This window comes from Tetrahymena thermophila (genome assembly GCF_000189635.1).
Source record: "Tetrahymena thermophila SB210 genomic scaffold scf_8254529, whole genome shotgun sequence".
NCBI classification, from domain to species: domain Eukaryota; phylum Ciliophora; class Oligohymenophorea; order Hymenostomatida; family Tetrahymenidae; genus Tetrahymena; species Tetrahymena thermophila.
Window position 1 is genome coordinate 67,251 of NW_002476303.1, and position 18,888 is coordinate 86,138.

Below are 18,888 nucleotides of genomic sequence, written 5' to 3' on the forward strand. Positions count from 1 at the left end.
TTTTTCTTAATAAAGCTTAGTTGCATGCAAATCCCTTTAATAATATAAATGATATTCAATATGATCATTTAAAAACATTCTTTTTAATCTTTAGAATTCACATTTTCCTATGTTGCGTCACTTTCGAATTATTATATCATACAAAATTATTATTTCCTCTATTCATTCCTGACTTATTAGATTTACAAATTTACACAATAAATCTATTCTAAACTTCCATCCTTTTCTTAAAAAAATCTTTAATTTCTGATTTTACTCAAATTAAAAGCTATTTATTTCATTTTATCAAGCAATAAAATTCCAATTAAAAAATTGTTAAGTCGAAGTCTGATAAAATATGGAAAGTTAATCATTTGATTTATTTAATGCAAAGAGAGAAGCAACAAAGTTAAAAAAAATATAAAATCTTAATGAATAAATAAAAGAAATTCAAAAATTTAAAATTTGTTAGAATAAAAAGGAATTCCAATATATCAATTGAATTTTAATTAAAATAAAAGAAATAAAAGCTTTTATTTTTCTAAATAATTATTTAATTTAAATAAATAAATTATTCTGTGTTTTTAATATTAAATGATATTTAAAGTAATAATTATTTTCAAAGTAATTTGAAAAACTAACTTAGAGTTTATTTTAAAAAATATTCTTCTTTATTTATTTTTGATATTATTTAAGAAGGACAAATAAATAATTTTTTATTGAAAATATTATTTATTTATTTATTAAGTAAAATCTAAATTTATTATCAATTTAAAATATTTTAAAATAACTTATAAAATAAATTATTTATTAAATTTTGCTAGACAAATTTATTGAAGTAATTTATAAGTAAATAATTAGAAATATCAAATTAAAGATTGTTGCAATTATTATTGTTAGTCTGAATAATCAAAATGAGCTCTTATTGATTTTGATTTATTTAAATAAAACTATAAAAAATTAATTAAGATTTCTAATTTATAAAATTTTTCTTTCTGCTATTCTTAAAGTGTTAGCATTTCCATAAATATGATAATAAATATCCATTTATAAAACGAAATAGAAGAAAATCTATCAAATTTTTACTAGACTTAAATTTGAAGGATAATTCTTTTATTACTTATAATAATTTTAAAAATCTTCTGATTTTTCATGAAAATAATATGAAAATAATAATTTAAGCTGAAATCTTATTCCCAAAAATTAATAATCTTAATATAGTCTTAAATGAACGATTGATACAAGAACAATTATATGGATTATATATAGAAAAATCATTAGATCGAAAATTAATAAAATGGGAATTATTAATTGTAAAAATAAAATCAATTATCCTTACATAAGCTAAATCAATAATTCTATTAATATTAAGTATAAGTATATACTTTTTATATATTAGTGTATGAATGAATATGAAAATAATAATTTATAGATAATTTTATATTTATCTTACTTTTTTATATTTATGATGATGCTATTTGTTTTGTTAACTTTTTTATGACTAAAAACTAAATTTGGAATTTAAGCTAGTTAAGACCAAATTTAGCTTAACCAATATAAGAGTTTGGTAAATATTTTTTTGACAAAGTTATTGAAAGAGGATTTGGCTTATATTGCTTTACAAAAATAGATGGTATTTAATAATTTAGAGAAATTAAAGAGTGATCAATTAATTATATTGTGAATTATATGTATATATTCTTATATTCTTGTATAAATTGAAATTTGATCATTCGATTAATTATACAAATAACTTTATAGAGTATTTTTTAAAAGAAGATCGATCACTTAAATTAATTACATTTACTCTTTAAGTGATTTCACTTCGAAAAATTTTATCTTATTTAAAAATAAATAAATTTTATAAAATATTTAAATTTGAAACACAGTTGGTTATTTATTATTATCATTTTTATTTACTTTCGTCTTGTAGATTTATGCCAAAGTAAGAAAAAATAGATCTACAAATAAATAAAAATATTTAAAAAAAGCTTAGATTTATTTGCTTAGATAAAAAAGTTAAGAAAGATCGACTGATTACATTCTTTGAAAAAGAAAATTCTTATTTAATGAAATTTATTTTACAAACAGATCAATAAACTAAAAATAAATAAAATCAAATAAAAAGTAATTAAATAGATAAATAAATAAGTACATGACATCATTTAAAGCTCACCTTTAAAACTTTAAAAATTAAATATGGAACTATGACAGTCGATTTAGTTCTTTTATAAAATCTTTTTCTAACTTATTAACTATCTGTCTATATATCTATCTATCTATCTGTTTGTCTTTCTTTCTTTTTGTATATGTCTATCTTTCTATTAAAAAATTGTAATGCTTGTTTTCTTTATTTGGATAATGATTCGATTTTAAAGAATGCTGATTCATTTATTCATTCATATATTTGTTTAAAAGTCCACTGACTGATTAATACTTTCAATAATTAAATAACTAAAAAAACAAAAAGAAAGGAGAAACAAATAGGAGATATATTTGATTTCAAATCATTAACAAAGTCAAATGAGAAAATTATTCTTGGTAGCTCTTTTTTTGGTAGCAGTTTCTTGCATCTCTATCGATAATCCTATTCTTAGTAAATTGAGAACTGAGGACTTAGAGTATTACTCTAGCGAAATCAAGCAAACTATTGAAGAAAACATCCAATAAGCTCTTCAATTCAAAACTTGCGATGCATGTCTTATCGCCTTCAATATGATTGCCCCTTCCCAGGTCATTGCCATCAGAGAAAAGCTCAGAGCCATTGCTATTAAGATCTGCAACTCTTTTATGGATAAAGACGTAATATTTAATTGAAGATTCGCAAATTTAAAGTGAAGCAAAAAGAAATTTATTGCCATTTTTTTGAAGTTTTTAAAATGTGTTTATCGTTAAATTCAGCAATTATATAAAATGAATGAATGAAATAGAACAGACTAATTTGATTAATCTATTTATTTGAGGCGATATGTTTGGTTTAAATATACTTCTAATAAAGAAAGTATACATAAAAATTTACTTACTTGACAAAGAAGCAAATTATAAAAGAATTATTAATTTTTTACACTTAAATCCAACTAAATGAATGAATTTATTACTTAATTAAAAAATATAATGAAAGAATATACACAAATAAATTAATTACACATATCAAGTCATTTACCTCTACTTAATTTTCCCTGTTAGTATTCTAAGTAAGTAGTACCTAAATTTGCTAATAATAACATAAATTACGCAAATTATTGGATTCTTATTTTCTTTTATAAGAATTGTCAACAGAAATTATGTTCTTTTCTGAGAATTTACAAATGCATTATATTTATTTCTTCTAAATAAAATACAAGCTTTTTTTTAGAATTATCTTTTATATAATGAAACTTGAAGTAGATTTCTACCAAAACAATTCAAATAAATTCTAAATACTTACAACAGATCTACATTTAAAATTTTAATTTTAACTTGTTTTAGCAAGTTTTTACGAATAAAAATGAATGCTTCTGAAAGAAATCTTGAATTTATTTTTGTTTTCTAGTTGCTTCTTTCTATTTTTTTTTTAAATTAAATCTAATTTAAATATTTCTACTTAACTTAAAAAGGTATGCCAAGGTGTTATGGTTGATTACTTTAACTCTTTCGTAGAAAACTTCTTTTCTCGTTATCTTACTAATGATCATGTTTGTGTCTTCTTGAAGGCATGTGAAACAAAAACTGAACAAGTAGATTTCGAAGCCTGGAAGCAAATGGTTCTTGCTGATAAGCCAGCTTAAGATAAGCAAGCCGCTCCCAAAAACCCTGAGCTTTTTAGAGTACTTCACTTCACTGATTTGCACACTGACTTAGAATACGAAGTAGGATCTTTAGCTGATTGCGACTAGCCTTTTTGCTGCCGTCCTGAAAGTGGAGATGCTCCCTCTGACGAAAGCAAACAAGCTAAATACTGGGGAAGTAATGCCAAATGCGATTTACCTTTGCGTACTGTTGAAGCTCTTTTAATCGATTCTAAGACCAAAGGTGGAGACATCGATATGATTGTTTGGACTGGTGATAACACAAGTCACGATGTCTGGCATTAAGACCAAAAGAATCAAACTCTTCCTCAATAAAAAATATCTGAATTAATCGAAAAGCATTTCCCTGATGTCCCCAAATTCCCCATTTTCGGTAATCACGAATGTTTCCCTGCTGATTAATATGACTATACAGTTAAAGACTCTACTAGATGGGTTAGAGAATAATCTGCCAATATGTGGAAAACATGGTTAGAATCTGAAGCCTTAATTTCATTGGTTGCCAACGGATATTACTCTCAAGTAATTTACAATGAAAACAATTTAAGCTCAAAAAAAATTTGAATATTTAATAAAATCAACATCATTTTTATTTAATTTATTCATTTAAAACTCAAAAGCAATTATTTAATAATATCAATATAATTTTATTAAATTTATTCATACAAATTTGTTAATATAAATTAATTCCTTAATTATTAAGTACGATCCCAAGACCAATGTCAGAGTCATTGCCACTAACACTTAGGCTTGCGATATGCTTAACTTTTACTTGATTAGCAACAACACTGACCCTGCTGCTTAATTAGAATTCATTAGAAAAGAATTATACATTGCTGAATAAAACTAATAAAAAGTTTTCCTTATTGGACATATTCCTTTTGGTGACAACACTTGCTCTTCATAATGGGCTATGAGAATTTAAGTCCTTATTGATAGATTCGAAAACACCATCATCGGTTAATTCTATGGTAATTTTTTCAAAATTAAATAAATCTTTTAAGAAATAAAATTAATTTAAAACCAAACAAATTTTACATTTCAGTAAAATCAGCAATCTAAAAATAAAAAATAGAAGTTTTATAAATCTAAATTGATAAATTAAATAAAATCAATGAGAGAATTTAATTATTTCGATTAAATAAAAAATATGAAATAAAATTTACAAATACATAAATAAATAAAACAGGACACACTCATAACGATCACATTGAAGTAGTTAAGAGTGCTACTGGTGAAGACAGATCAGTTGGAACAATTTTCATTGCTCCTAGTGGAACAACTTATTCTTACTAATCTCCTTCTTACAGAATATTTGCTTATGAAAATGAGAAGGTTTCAAACTATTTCTAATATAGACTTGATTTAGAAAAGGCTAACAAAAATACTTAAGTCTCTCCAGTTTGGGATTTAGCATACGATCTCAAGAGCGAATATGGTTTGAAGGACGTATCAAACAATGAAATTTACAATTTCGCCTTCAAGACTTTGGTTAACAACAAGAACGCTTTATAAAAGTATGTTGATAACTATTGGACTGGCAGCTAGAAGCTTATCCCTAAAATAAATTCTGCATCTAAGACAAAGTACACTTGCATGGCTTAAAACGTAGTTTTCGATGATAGATTAAAATGCTTTGGTATCTATGCCTTAACAAGTTATCCTGATGAACTTCTCTACAAACTTATCTAAGTTATTCAAGGTCCTTGGTTAATTAAAAAATCTAACTGAATAACCAAACTAGTAACTGAATAATAACTAATGAAAAATTGATAAATAACTAAATAAATAAATAAATAACTACTTAATATATTATCAAAATTAGCAAAATTTATATCAAATGATTTTTGTTTTCTTTTTTCTTTTTTATTTTAATAAAATATTTATCAAATTTATTCATCAATTTTTATTTGATTTTTCTTATCAAATAATTTAATCCTAAAAATATTTTTATAAAATAACTCCAAATTTTCATAAATTATTTGAAATAAAATCAAGCCTCGTTTTTGGGAGAGTATTTTCAAAAAATTTTTTTCATAAATAAAATTTGTATTATTATTAAAAATAAAATTGCAGAATATGACCATATTTAAAATATTTAAAGATTACCTACCTTCACTCTCTCAATTTTAAAAGCTCTTGAGAGAAAAGTAGTACTCTATTTATTAAAAAGTTATATATAAGTAGATATAAATGCACTTATTTGGTGGATGCAATCTTTATATTTAAATAATTTGTGCTTGCAAAAAAAAAACTAAAGAGATTAGAGAATAATTAATTATATTTTAAATATTCCCATCATTACTATCATTACTGGGATAAAACAAAAAAATCTACTTATAAACATTATAAATTTAAGAACATTAATTACTAGAATTTTATAAAATATGATTAACTGCCTTTATCTAATTCCTACTATATTTTTAAGTATATATTTTAAATAAAATTTTATTATTAAATAATCAATCTTAAATTAGTTTTTTTGTGGTATCTCTTCATAAAAACAAATTTATAAATTTATATTTGATAATTAATTAATTATTAAATTTTATTTGTCCTTTTTATTCATCTATAATTAATTAAATTCCATAAATTGCTTTTCAATATTTTTGAAAAAAAAATAAATGATATAATAGATTAAATACTACGAAGAATTAGAAGAAGTAATTATTTATTTTTTTATTAATATCCTTTATATTTATACAAATTAATAAAAAAAGTTTTTAAGCTCTTCACTTTTATCTCATTAGTTTCTCCATATTAGACTGATGTATATTTAATTAATAAATATTATAAAATTTTTTTATATATTTAACTTTCAATTTATTTAATAAAAAAAAAATATTACTAATAGAAATTCTTATCATTATTCATTCATTGACTTGAATTTATACAAAAGTTTTTTAACTATTTTAACTTAATTTTCATTTTCATTTTTAATTATTTATCATTCATTTTTTATTATTTCATATTTTTCTACATTTTTTGCTATTAACACTTACATATGATAAAAACAGAAATACAGTTTATTTATTTATTTTTTATTGTAATATTTTTAATAATAAAAATTTATTTAAAACAATAAAAGCTCTATTAATTTATTTTATTTATTTCTCTTTTTCTTTTAAATGTGCTTACTTACTTTTTTTTTCGTTCTTTGGTAATTAACTAATTGTTAATAAATCCTATTATTTAATATATTTTCTTCATTTTTTCCTTCAAATCTAATTAACTAACTAATTAATTATTTATTTTTTCTTCAATATTTAAAAAGTAACAATTAAATTGGTGCAATAGGTGCATCAGGCTTAGGTTCTGCTTTAGCAAAGTGCATTGATCTATCAAATTTGACACTTAACCTTAGGTAAAAACAATTTATTTATTTATTTTGTAATATTTTTATTTGTAAAAACAACTTTTGCTTTTATTTTTCATTGATCTTATTATTTCATATTTTTTCTTCACTTTTTCTTTCTAATCTAATTAATAATTAATTATTTATTTTTTCTTCAATATTTAAATAGTAGCAATTAAATTGGTGATGAAGGTGCATCAAGCTTAGGTTCTGCTTTAGCAAAGTGCATTAATCTATCAAATTTGACACTTAACCTTAGGTAAAAACAATTTATTTATTTATTTTGTAATATTTTTATTTGTAAAAACTAACTAAAAACAATAAAGCTCTTTTTTCTTTTTCTTTTTATTGTAGTTGATTACTTTTTTTTCTTCTTTCTTTGTTAATTTAACAAATCATCATTTTATTTTCAACTTTTGCTTTTATTTTTCATTAATATTATTTTTTCATAATTTATCTTCACTTTTTCCTTCTAATCTAATTAATAATTAATTATTTATTTTTTCTTCAATATTTAAAAAGTTACAATGAAATTGGTGATAAAAGTGCATCAAGCTTAGGCTCTGCTTTAGCAAAGTGCATTAATCTATCAAATTTGACACTTGACCTTTGGTAAAAACAATTTATTTATTTATTTTGTAATATTTTTATTTGTAAAAACTAACTAAAAACAATAAAGCTCTTTTTTCTTTTTCTTTTTATTGTACTTGATTACTTTTTTTTTTCTTTTTTTGTTAATTTAACAAATCATCATTTTATTTTCAACTTTTACTTTTATTTTTCATTAATCTTATTATTTCATATTTTTTCTTCATTTTTTCCTTCTAATCTAATTAATAATTAATTATTTATTTTTTCTTCAATATTTAAAAAGTTGGAATAAAATTGGTGGTGAAGGTGCATCAAGCTTAGGTTCTGCTTTAGCAAAGTGCATTAATCTATCAAATTTGACACTTAACCTTTGGTAAAAACAATTTATTTATTTATTTTGTAATATTTTTATTTGTAAAAACTAACTAAAAACAATAAAGCTCTTTTTTCTTTTTCTTTTTATTGTACTTGATTACTTTTTTTCTTCTTTCTTTGTTAATTTAACAAATCATCATTTTATTTTCAACTTTTACTTTTATTTTTCATTAATCTTATTATTTCATATTTTTTCTTCACTTTTTCTTTCTAATCTAATTAATAATTAATTATTTATTTTTTCTCCAATATTTAAATAGTAACAATGAAATTGGTGGTGAAGGTGCATCAAGCTTAGGTTCTGCTTTAGCAAAGTGCATTAATCTATCAAATTTGACACTTAACCTTAGGTAAAAACAATTTATTTATTTATTTTGTAATATTTTTATTTGTAAAAACTAACTAAAAACAATAAAGCTCTTTTTTCTTTTTCTTTTTATTGTACTTGATTACTTTTTTTTCTTCTTTTTTTGTTAATTTAACAAATCATCATTTTATTTTCAACTTTTACTTTTATTTTTCATTAATCTTATTATTTCATATTTTTTCTTCATTTTTTCCTTCTAATCTAATTAATAATTAATTATTTATTTTTTCTTCAATATTTAAATAGTAACAATTAAATTGGTGATGAAGGTGCATCAAGCTTAGGTTCTGCTTTAGCAAAGTGCATTAATCTATCAAATTTGACACTTAACCTTTGGTAAAAACAATTTATTTATTTTGTAATATTTTTATTTGTAAAAACTAACTAAAAACAATAAAGCTCTTTTTTCTTTTTCTTTTTATTGTAATTGATTACTTTTTTTTTTCTTTTTTTGTTAAATTAACAAATCATCATTTTATTTTCAACTTTTACTTTTATTTTTCATTAATCTTATTATTTCATATTTTTTCTTCATTTTTTCCTTCTATTTTTTCTTCAATATTTAAATAGTAACAATTAAATTGGTGATGAAGGTGCATCAAGCTTAGGTTCTGCTTTAGCAAAGTGCATTAATCTATCAAATTTGACACTTGACCTTAGGTAAAAACAATTTATTTATTTTGTAATATTTTTATTTGTAAAAACTAACTAAAAACAATAAAGCTCTTTTTTCTTTTTCTTTTTATTGTACTTGATTACTTTTTTTTTTCTTTTTTTGTTAATTTAACAAATCATCATTTTATTTTCAACTTTTGCTTTTATTTTTCATTAATCTTATTTTTTCATAATTTTTCTTCACTTTTTCCTTCTAATCTAATTAATAATTAATTATTTATTTTTTCTTCAATATTTAAAAAGTTACAATGAAATTGGTGATGAAAGTGCATCAAACTTAGGCTCTGCTTTAGCAAAGTGCATTAATCTATCAAATTTGACACTTGACCTTTGGTAAAAACAATTTATTTATTTATTTTGTAATATTTTTATTTGTAAAAACTAACTAAAAACAATAAAGCTCTTTTTTCTTTTTCTTTTTATTGTACTTGATTACTTTTTTTTTTCTTTTTTTGTTAAATTAACAAATCATCATTTTATTTTCAACTTTTACTTTTATTTTTCATTAATCTTATTATTTCATATTTTTTCTTCATTTTTTCCTTCTATTTTTTCTTCAATATTTAAATAGTAACAATTAAATTGGTGATGAAGGTGCATCAAGCTTAGGTTCTGCTTTAGCAAAGTGCATTAATCTATCAAATTTGACACTTAACCTTAGGTAAAAACAATTTATTTATTTATTTTGTAATATTTTTATTTGTAAAAACTAACTAAAAACAATAAAGCTCTTTTTTCTTTTTCTTTTTATTGTACTTGATTACTTTTTTTTTTCTTTTTTTGTTAATTTAACAAATCATCATTTTATTTTCAACTTTTGCTTTTATTTTTCATTAATCTTATTTTTTCATAATTTTTCTTCACTTTTTCCTTCTAATCTAATTAATAATTAATTATTTATTTTTTCTTCAATATTTAAAAAGTTACAATGAAATTGGTGATGAAAGTGCATCAAGCTTAGGCTCTGCTTTAGCAAAGTGCATTAATCTATCAAATTTGACACTTGACCTTTGGTAAAAACAATTTATTTATTTATTTTGTAATATTTTTATTTGTCAAAACAAACTAAAATCAATAAAGCTCTTTTTTTCTTTTTCTTTTTATTGTTGCTAGATTGCTTTTTTTTTCTTCTTCCTTCATTAATTTAACAAGTTATAATTTTAAATTCAACTTTTACATTTATTTTTCATTAATCTTATTATTTCATATTTTTTCTTCATTTTTTCCTTCTAATTAACTAATAAAAAGCTCTTTGAATTTATTTGATAAACTTTATTTGATTTTATTTTTGTATCTTTTTTATACCACTAATTTGACTTTTTTATTAATTTAAAAAATAATTTGTAATTTAAAAGTTTATTTTACTTAATATTTATTTAAAATTTACTTAAATAAATAATAATAGTAATAACGAAATCAATGAATCATAAGAATTCAAAGTAATTAGCAAGTTTCTTAAATTAAAAAGATTAGTTGTCTTTGAAAAAGAACTCAGATGATAAACAAGTAGTCGAAAATGGATGAATAAATATTAAATGTTTAAATAATTGAATATGGTATGTTTTATAATATAATATTTTGAAAAAGTTTTTAAAATCTAAAATATAGATAGATTGATTGATAGATAAATTTTATTAATGTTTTTATATTTGTAAATATATATCATATTTTTGTAAATTAATAAAGAATATTTTAAAAATAAAAAAATTAAATTTACTTAAATAAAATAATTAATTGCTCTTAAGACAGCCCTCCGTTTCACAAAACAGTCAAGTCAATTTAAGGCTGAAATTTTATTTTTTTATGGGTAGGAAACTTTAATTGATAGTTTAAACTAATATAAATGAGACAATAAAATATGTGTTTATATAGATATATTTATGCATGTATGGTTTACAAAAGATAATCTGAGCTATTTTATTAAATATAATTCAAAAGAATGTATTTCTTATTAGTATTTTAAAATATTTAATTTCTAGCCTTTAAATCTAATAAAAACTTAAAGAATTAAAACGCTTTAGAAATTTGATTAATCTAATTAATTTAAAAAATAGCATAAGCAAATATGCATTAAATTAAATATTTTTTGTTCGTGATTTTTAATTAATATTGAAAGTATTTTATTTTAACAAATGCAAAAAATAAATTATATCTAAAAGCAAAAAACAAACATTAAGTTTAAAATTTGATTTATGTTAACTTGCTAAAAAAATAATGTAGAAGATAAGATTAATGTCTGCAATTATTATTAATCAAATTTGAAAGACTTAAAATATAATTAAATGAAATAAACAAATATTTATCTATCTATTTATTTATTTACTTTATTGTTGATTAATTATAAAATAAAGTAGAGTTGATTTAGCTTGCTATCTATTTAAATAAAAGGTAATGTAATTGAAGTTATACTAATATTTTTACTAATTAAATAAATTTTTTTATTAAATTACTGGATAGTTAGAAATAGGCTCATTCATTAATACATTCATTTATTATTTAATATATTTAGCACATCTTTTTAGATAGATATGAGTCATGGTATAAATTTACTTAAAATGAATGATAATAGAATTCATAGAAAGATAAATATAATATATTTCTATAAAAATAAAAAGTGTATTACTTTGGTAATGAGTCTTTCAAGCCATTAGGATATATAGAACTAGAGGACGGCGATTTGTTGTAAGAAATAGAAGATTATAATTATTTATTTTATCTTATTTAGAGATTATTGGAAGTTAATTCATTTCTTTTTAATTTAAACAAAGCATTACAAGAATTCGGTTCTCTGAAGAGGATATGAATGACTAGGAATTCATAGGATTTGATGACTCCTTCTATAAAAGCAAAAAATATAAGTATGACAGAAAATTTTAGAAAGTAGAATCAGGTTGCGAAGTAGTTTATGTATTGGATGGTAAATCAAATTAATTATTTTTTATGATATTTATAGATATATAATCGAATTGCAATCAAATTAATTTTTTAATTATTAAGAAAGGGGCTAAATATGGACATTTGGATCTGGCTCTAAGGGTTAGTTAGGATTAGGTTTGCTTTATTTAAAGATATTTTGATTTGCATTTTTGTTGATTGATTGATTTATTTTGAATAAAAATAGATAAGAGCATTCATAAAATAAATAAGCCTATGAACATACACAAATATAGAAATGCAATTAAGGATAAAGTTAAATGTATCACATCATGTCACAATCATACCTTAGCGCTTACTGGTATGTTAAATTTTTTGTTATGATTGCAAAATATAATTAAATTACCCTTGTTATATTGGTTTTTTTGGCATAAAACTTTAAGAGTTGAATAAAAATATTTAGCTGATTTGATAACTTCAAATTAAATGTTAATCAATCTAAACAATAATTATTTTAGTTGATGGATATGAAAATTTATCATAAAATATTGATTGCAACTCTTTAAATTTTATTGTAAGTTTATTTCTATATATATTGCCAAGGAATAAAAGGAAAACAAGAAAGCAAACATGTGAAATAAAATGCTTTTTTAAGATAAATGCATTTTTATTAATATCAATTCCTTTTTCAATAATGAAATTTGTAATTTGTGTATTTCATCACAAATTTCAAATTATTAATAGGAATTTTGTTTGAATGGTATTACAATAATTATGCTAATAAATGCTTTTGGAATTAAAAGCAAACATGTAAAATAAAATGTTGTATTAAGATAAATGCATTTATATTAATTTTAATTCCTTTTTAAATAATGGATTTTTTATGAAATAAGCATATCTCAAATGATTAATAGGAATTTTTTTTTGAATGGTTTTACAATAATTATGATAATAAATATTTTTGGTATAAAAATTAATAGATACAAATAAGATATATGCATGGGGAGAATCAATAAATGGAAAACTGTTTGATTTAGATCAAAATTTGATTTTGAGGCCAACTTTGATAAATTAGAATTAATTTAATTTTGGAGAAAATAATGATTGTGATAATGTCGATGGCCTTTACTAAAGTTAAGGCAATTTAACTAAATCCTCTTCTTCTTTACTTAAAAGAGGTAATAATAATACAAAGATATATATTTATTTATATGTTATTTTGCTATATGAATTAATGAGTGAGTGAATGAAAATAATATTTTTTGTAAAAAAATAATTTAGAAAGCTCTTTAAGAGTAATTAATAGAATTTCTTAAGACAAAGGTTCGGTATCTTAGTTTAGTATTAATGCGAAAAATAGCTTAAAAGAAAGAAGTCCTGGTAAAAAGATATTGCAAAAAAATATTTCTTAGATATCTCAGTAATAGTAATAGGATACAATAAATACTCCTTTGAGCATTGATAGTTCGAATTAATTGCTAAATAGCGATTCAAAAAGATTTTTGCCTAGCATTTAGAAAAATAAATTAAATTTATAAGTAATAAACAGAAAAACTAGTCATTATCATGGTAACAGAAAGAGTAACTACGAAGCAGAAGATTTACAAACAAATAGATCTGTAAAAGGATCTCTTTTCTCTAACTAGATTTATTAAAATTAAATCTAAAATAAAAACACAGATCCTATACTTCTTGCAGTAGGTTCAATACACTCTCTCATATACATAAATGGAAAATTGTATTCTTGTGGTAAAAACTACAACGGTATTTTGGGAATTGGACAGTCTAAAATAGAGTTTTCGAAAATACCTTAGCAAATAACATTTCCAAAAAAAGTATTTCAATATTTTTCTAAATATTTCATTGCTAAAAATATAATTATATTTCAAATATTAGACAATAAAAATCGTTGGTATATCAGCTAACTTTTTCCATAGTCTAGCATGGGATGATAATGGCAATATTTATTCATGGGGAGAAGGTTAGCATGGATAATTAGGTCATCCTATTGAAAAGGGATACTCTTTTAATAAGCAAGAATTCACTCCTAAAAGAATTTAAACTTTACAAGGAAAATTTGTAATCCAAGCATCATGCGGTATGAAATATTCTGCCGCTGTTACAAACGAAGTAATAAATAAATAAATAAATTTGTTATTTCAAAAGATAATTTGTTTTTATTTTTATTTATCTAATCAGGGAGAACTTTATGGATGGGGAAAGGGAGATTACAACTAAGTCGAGAGCTAAGATGATTAACAAAATTCTTTGATGGAAAGTAATACTTTCATAAAGATCATTCAAAAAATTAAACAACTTAAAAATTTATTTAAGGTTTATATCCAAAAAAACTAATGCCAGAAGACAGCAATTTTATCCATGTTAAGTTTATCAAGGTAGAAATTTGGTTTTATTTCATAATAAATGAATTTTTAATTAAAAGGTGAGTTGTGGGGCGAGTCACAATGCGACAATCGACTAGTTTGGAAGGCTTTACACTTGGGGAAATAGTTCAGAATATTGTTTAGGACACTTAAAATAGTAAGACTTGAAATTTCCTTAATTAGTTCGAATTCTTAAAGATAAAGTTACAATTGATGTCTCTTGTGGGGATAAATTCACAGTCGTTATTTAAGAAGAAGACCTCTCTGGTAGAAAAGCTAACATAGTAGATTAATTTAAGCAGAGGAATATCAACAACATTCGCCAAAAGATAAAAAGCTTATACGATTATAGTAAACTAAAAGTAAATATTATTTGTTATTCCTAAAAGATATTTCCAAATCGAATATATATTTACAATTTAAAAGATAAAAATAAGCTTGAAGCTATTTTGTAACAAACATACAAATAATTATTTAATAAAAAAATAATTGAGAGGATGTTTTGTTTTAAATTGTTATTTAAATTGAAAGTAAATTTAATTATTACTTGAAGAAAAATGAATGGAAATAAATTGTTTTTAATAATTAAATAAAAAAATACAAAAAAATCATGTAAAGATTTCATGAGAAAAGTGAAAAAAAATAAGATAATAAAAACAGTTTAATTTGATATTATTATTATTTTATAAAGATGAATGTTGGAGGAGATGTTGAGGAAAAAGATAATGAAAAATAAACTATTGAAACCAAGTAAGATGAGAGTGTGATAGATTAGAATGTTTCTGGATTAAATATTTCACTTTCTTATATATCTCCTGAATCTCCCATCTCTTAAAGGATAGATAAAGATTCTCCAAAAAAATCAAAACGAGGTTTAAAGCTGAATTTAAAGCATGTTAATGACTTAAAATAACCAACAGGTCATTTACCTCATTTGTCTAATTAAAGCTCTATGTAATTCAATTATATGACAAATGCTAACTCAAATAACCACACCCATAGAAATGAATTTGAAATTGATTTAGAGGAGCTAATTGATAAAAGAAATGGCAGTGGAGATTTCGATATTTAAGACTCCAAGGATTCTTAAAATCAATTGCTTAAAAATATCAAAAGTGCTCTAGAAAAGGATTTTTCAAATAGTAAAACTTTCAGAGCCATTTAAGAGTAAAATTTTGTTTAAAATTTCTTTTATTGTTTCAATTATTTACTTTAAATTCAAATCCTATTTTGAATTATTAGAAACTATTTTTATTTCACTTTTTAAAAAAATATTTTTATTTTAAATAAAATTTCTCTTCAAAATAAAATAATTCAATATGTTTTACAGATGAAATTATTAAGAAAAAAAATAACTAATTAATAATAAATAAATTAATATTAGAAATCTTCAAATCAAGAACCTAAAGGAATTTCTTAAAAAACAAAATAAAAATATCAAAGACAGTAACTTAAAAGTAACTCATAGAAATAACAGTGAACAAATCCAAATTGTATTTGATGAATGCTCTGAGACACTAGATCAAAAAGAATAGAATGACCCTTTATATTTACCTTTTATTTCTCCATATACTAACTCCAGCGACCAAACTGCTGCTTACTTTGATTTAAGTAAACTTCTTTAACTAAATAATTATTCAATTCACAATTCATCAATTAGTTTAATTTTAAACCAAGTATTTATTCTTTTTATTATTAATTTAAACTATTCATAAATAGCATATTTATTATTTCATCTTAATATCTGTTTAAATAGCAGATAATGTTTTATTAACTTTTAATCATTTAACTTTTTTTATATTTAATAAAATAAAATTATTTTCTAAAAATTTGATGATTAAATAATTTATTTATAAGCTTCCTATTTTCATAAAAATTGATCAAAAAAAATTCATAATTTTTAATTTATCTTTTATAACATTTCTAAAAAAAAGATGAAGATGGACACGTAAAATAAATAGCTGAGAATAAGTAAGAGCAGATTCTTTCCTAACACTCAGCAATTTCTCAATTTTTAGGTATATATTTATTTATTCCATTATTTAGATAAAATCTAAGTTTTTATCACATTTTTCAAAAAAATTTGATAATTAATTTTATTTTTCTTTTAAGAATTTAAATATGAATTTTAACAATTAAGAATTAAATTAAATTTGACTTTTTTAAATAGGAAATTTACTTGAGACTAAGAATGAAACACTGAAATATGAATACATCGAGATGGTAAGAAGAGGTTTAGAAGATAGCCATCTGTTTTATTTGATTTCTGATCCTAAAGAAGGAATTGTTTAAAATAATAGAGAAAGAGAGAAATTAAAATAGCACCTAAATAAAAAAATAATAAACTATTCTCAAATGAATGTTTAAGTAATAGGTGAAACTAAAAAAATTGTGGAGGCATAGAAAAAATACATGAGCAATTTAATAAATAATTGCAGAAAAGCTTAAGAAAAAGCAAAATAAGTAGTTGGAAAATTCAATAAGCACTCTGGAGTTGATCCTACTTTATTAAAACCAAATAAAAGGTATGCGCCTTTACTAAATGCAATGAGCTCTCCAGATGAATATAAAAAGTATCAAAATGATAAATTAAAGCAAGAAAAAGATAAAAAGAACGAAAGAATCCAATAAGCAGAAGAAAGAAGAGAAGAAATATTCTTATAAAAGTAATTTTATATTTTTTTCATTAATTTTATTGAAAGACTTTTTATCATATTTTAAAAATAATTTTTTATTTTTATATTTATATTTATATTAGGAGGAATGCAATGATTAAAAAAATAGAAGAAAAATCAATACATTACAACAGAGAATAAGTAATGCTTAAAGAAATCATTCAAAGAGATTTGGTGAAAAAGAAATTAGTCATTAAATATTTACAAACAGAATAAATGCTTCAATTTTTTAATGGAATTGCTAGAATTTGCATGCAGAAAAAGAAATAAAACATGATAGAATAATAAAAAGCAAGAATTATATAAACTAATTACAAAAAACACAAAACATTAGCTAAAATAAAACTACTAAGTGCCATTCAAGTGGCTCTAATAAAAGCTTATCTAAAAAGAAGAATCCTCAAAAATGCAGCTAGAAATATTTTTCTTCACTTTACACAATAAAAATATAAAAAACTAATATCTTCTAAGATAAGATAGACAATTGAGAGTGGAAAATGGTAAATATTTTTTTTATTCGATTTTTTATAAAAAAATTAAATTATTAATTTTTAATTGAATTCAGGAAAGTCAAAGCAAAATTAGACATAAAACCAAGTGCTCATAAATGAAAGATCTATCTTAGAACAACATAATTTTAATTAAATTAATTAAACAAATTAACTCATTATTTCATTATTAATCAATAATAGATACTTAAAATTATATATATAGATATATAGTATTAAAAATACTTATTTATTTTCAAATTTTTACTTTTGAATTCCAAACTTTAATTGATTTATTCTTTTGTTCATATAATTTGTGTTTAAGGATTAAATATTCATTTTTTCATATATATTCTTCATTTTAAAAATAAATTATATTGGGCCCCTTTTATTATTAATAACTTTTTTGATTTAAAAAAATAACTATTGATAGATAAATAGATACATTTTTGTAAATTAATTAATTAATCAATAATATAAATCTAAATAGAGTAATTTAGGATGTAAGTAAATATATTCAATAAAATGGTTATTAAATGCATTGATAGTTAAAACTTGTGTCAATTTTTCAGTAGAAAAACTTGTTATTAAATTTGTATATTTTTCGATTATATGCTCAGTAGCTTTGTATTAAATAATTGGCAAATGATACTCATATTTATTTTTAAGATTTAAGTATATGATATTATTATTATTATTTTATAAAAATTCAAACAGTTCAACAAGATCTTTTTAACTAAAACTACAAGTTATTTTAATTTCAATTACATACCCCTTAAGTTCAAATAAGTCTTGATATGATTTTTTGTTCTCGGAATAATTTGAATACATATTAGTAAACTTTAAATTTAAATTCTGAGTGAATGCTTCTTTTATTTACTTAGGTTAAATTGTTTCTAAAAATCTATCTATTTTTTTTTCCTCAGATTAAATTGTTTGAACATGCTTGAATTTTTTTGAGTTTTTTATTAAATATGTCATAGAGAAGTGATTTGGTAGTTTAATAAAAACTACCTCTTAAGGAAGGATATTGATAAACATTTCAGATATTTATTATGTTTAATTTAAAGGAAATAATGAGAGAGAAAATTTTTTAAAGTTTGAAAAGAAAGAATTTTAGTTTTCTAGAATAGAATAGTTGTCTTATAAATATTTCGAATCAAAACTGACTATTTTATTTCTTAGCTCTTAGCATTAAGAAGAAATTGATAATTAATAAAGAAATACGCAGCCTAAAGCTAAAGAATATATTTCATTATCAAGAAATAACTGATCATAAATGCACAAATTTTCAAAAGAAAATTTTTTATAATTCTTTATTTTCATCATCTAATGAG

General features: G+C 21.5%; 3 protein-coding genes across 3 annotated transcripts; all 3 read left to right on the top strand. All coding sequences in view use genetic code 6, as the record gives it.

Annotated features, from left to right (window-relative positions):
• Nucleotides 1-2,502: 2,502 nt before the first annotated feature.
• TTHERM_01054320 (ser/thr phosphatase family protein) lies at nucleotides 2,503-5,498 on the top strand (the record flags this gene model as incomplete). Its single annotated transcript, XM_001030610.3, has 4 exons — nucleotides 2,503-2,781; nucleotides 3,576-4,289; nucleotides 4,471-4,738; nucleotides 4,957-5,498. The coding sequence occupies 4 exons, from the start codon at nucleotides 2,503-2,505 to the stop codon at nucleotides 5,496-5,498; spliced, it is 1,803 nt and encodes a 600-aa protein (XP_001030610.2).
• An 893-nt stretch (nucleotides 5,499-6,391) lies between these two features.
• Nucleotides 6,392-10,629, top strand: TTHERM_001054339 (hypothetical protein; the record flags this gene model as incomplete). The annotated part of the gene is made up of 13 exons (XM_012799032.1): nucleotides 6,392-6,430; nucleotides 6,488-6,537; nucleotides 7,042-7,131; nucleotides 7,292-7,381; nucleotides 7,645-7,734; nucleotides 7,997-8,086; nucleotides 8,349-8,438; nucleotides 8,702-8,791; nucleotides 9,026-9,115; nucleotides 9,374-9,463; nucleotides 9,702-9,791; nucleotides 10,054-10,143; nucleotides 10,536-10,629. 13 exons carry the CDS (start codon nucleotides 6,392-6,394, stop codon nucleotides 10,627-10,629), a joined length of 1,083 nt encoding a protein of 360 aa, XP_012654486.1.
• A 1,029-nt stretch (nucleotides 10,630-11,658) lies between these two features.
• On the top strand, nucleotides 11,659-17,674 carry TTHERM_01054340 (regulator of chromosome condensation (RCC1) protein; the record flags this gene model as incomplete). The annotated part of the gene is made up of 17 exons (XM_001030612.2): nucleotides 11,659-11,668; nucleotides 11,746-11,812; nucleotides 11,899-12,047; nucleotides 12,128-12,181; nucleotides 12,252-12,365; nucleotides 12,985-13,182; nucleotides 13,286-13,839; nucleotides 13,901-14,134; nucleotides 14,204-14,282; nucleotides 14,339-14,400; nucleotides 14,448-14,750; nucleotides 15,080-15,555; nucleotides 15,773-15,999; nucleotides 16,323-16,406; nucleotides 16,559-17,054; nucleotides 17,147-17,563; nucleotides 17,629-17,674. 17 exons carry the CDS (start codon nucleotides 11,659-11,661, stop codon nucleotides 17,672-17,674), a joined length of 3,570 nt encoding a protein of 1,189 aa, XP_001030612.2.
• Nucleotides 17,675-18,888: the final 1,214 nt, after the last annotated feature.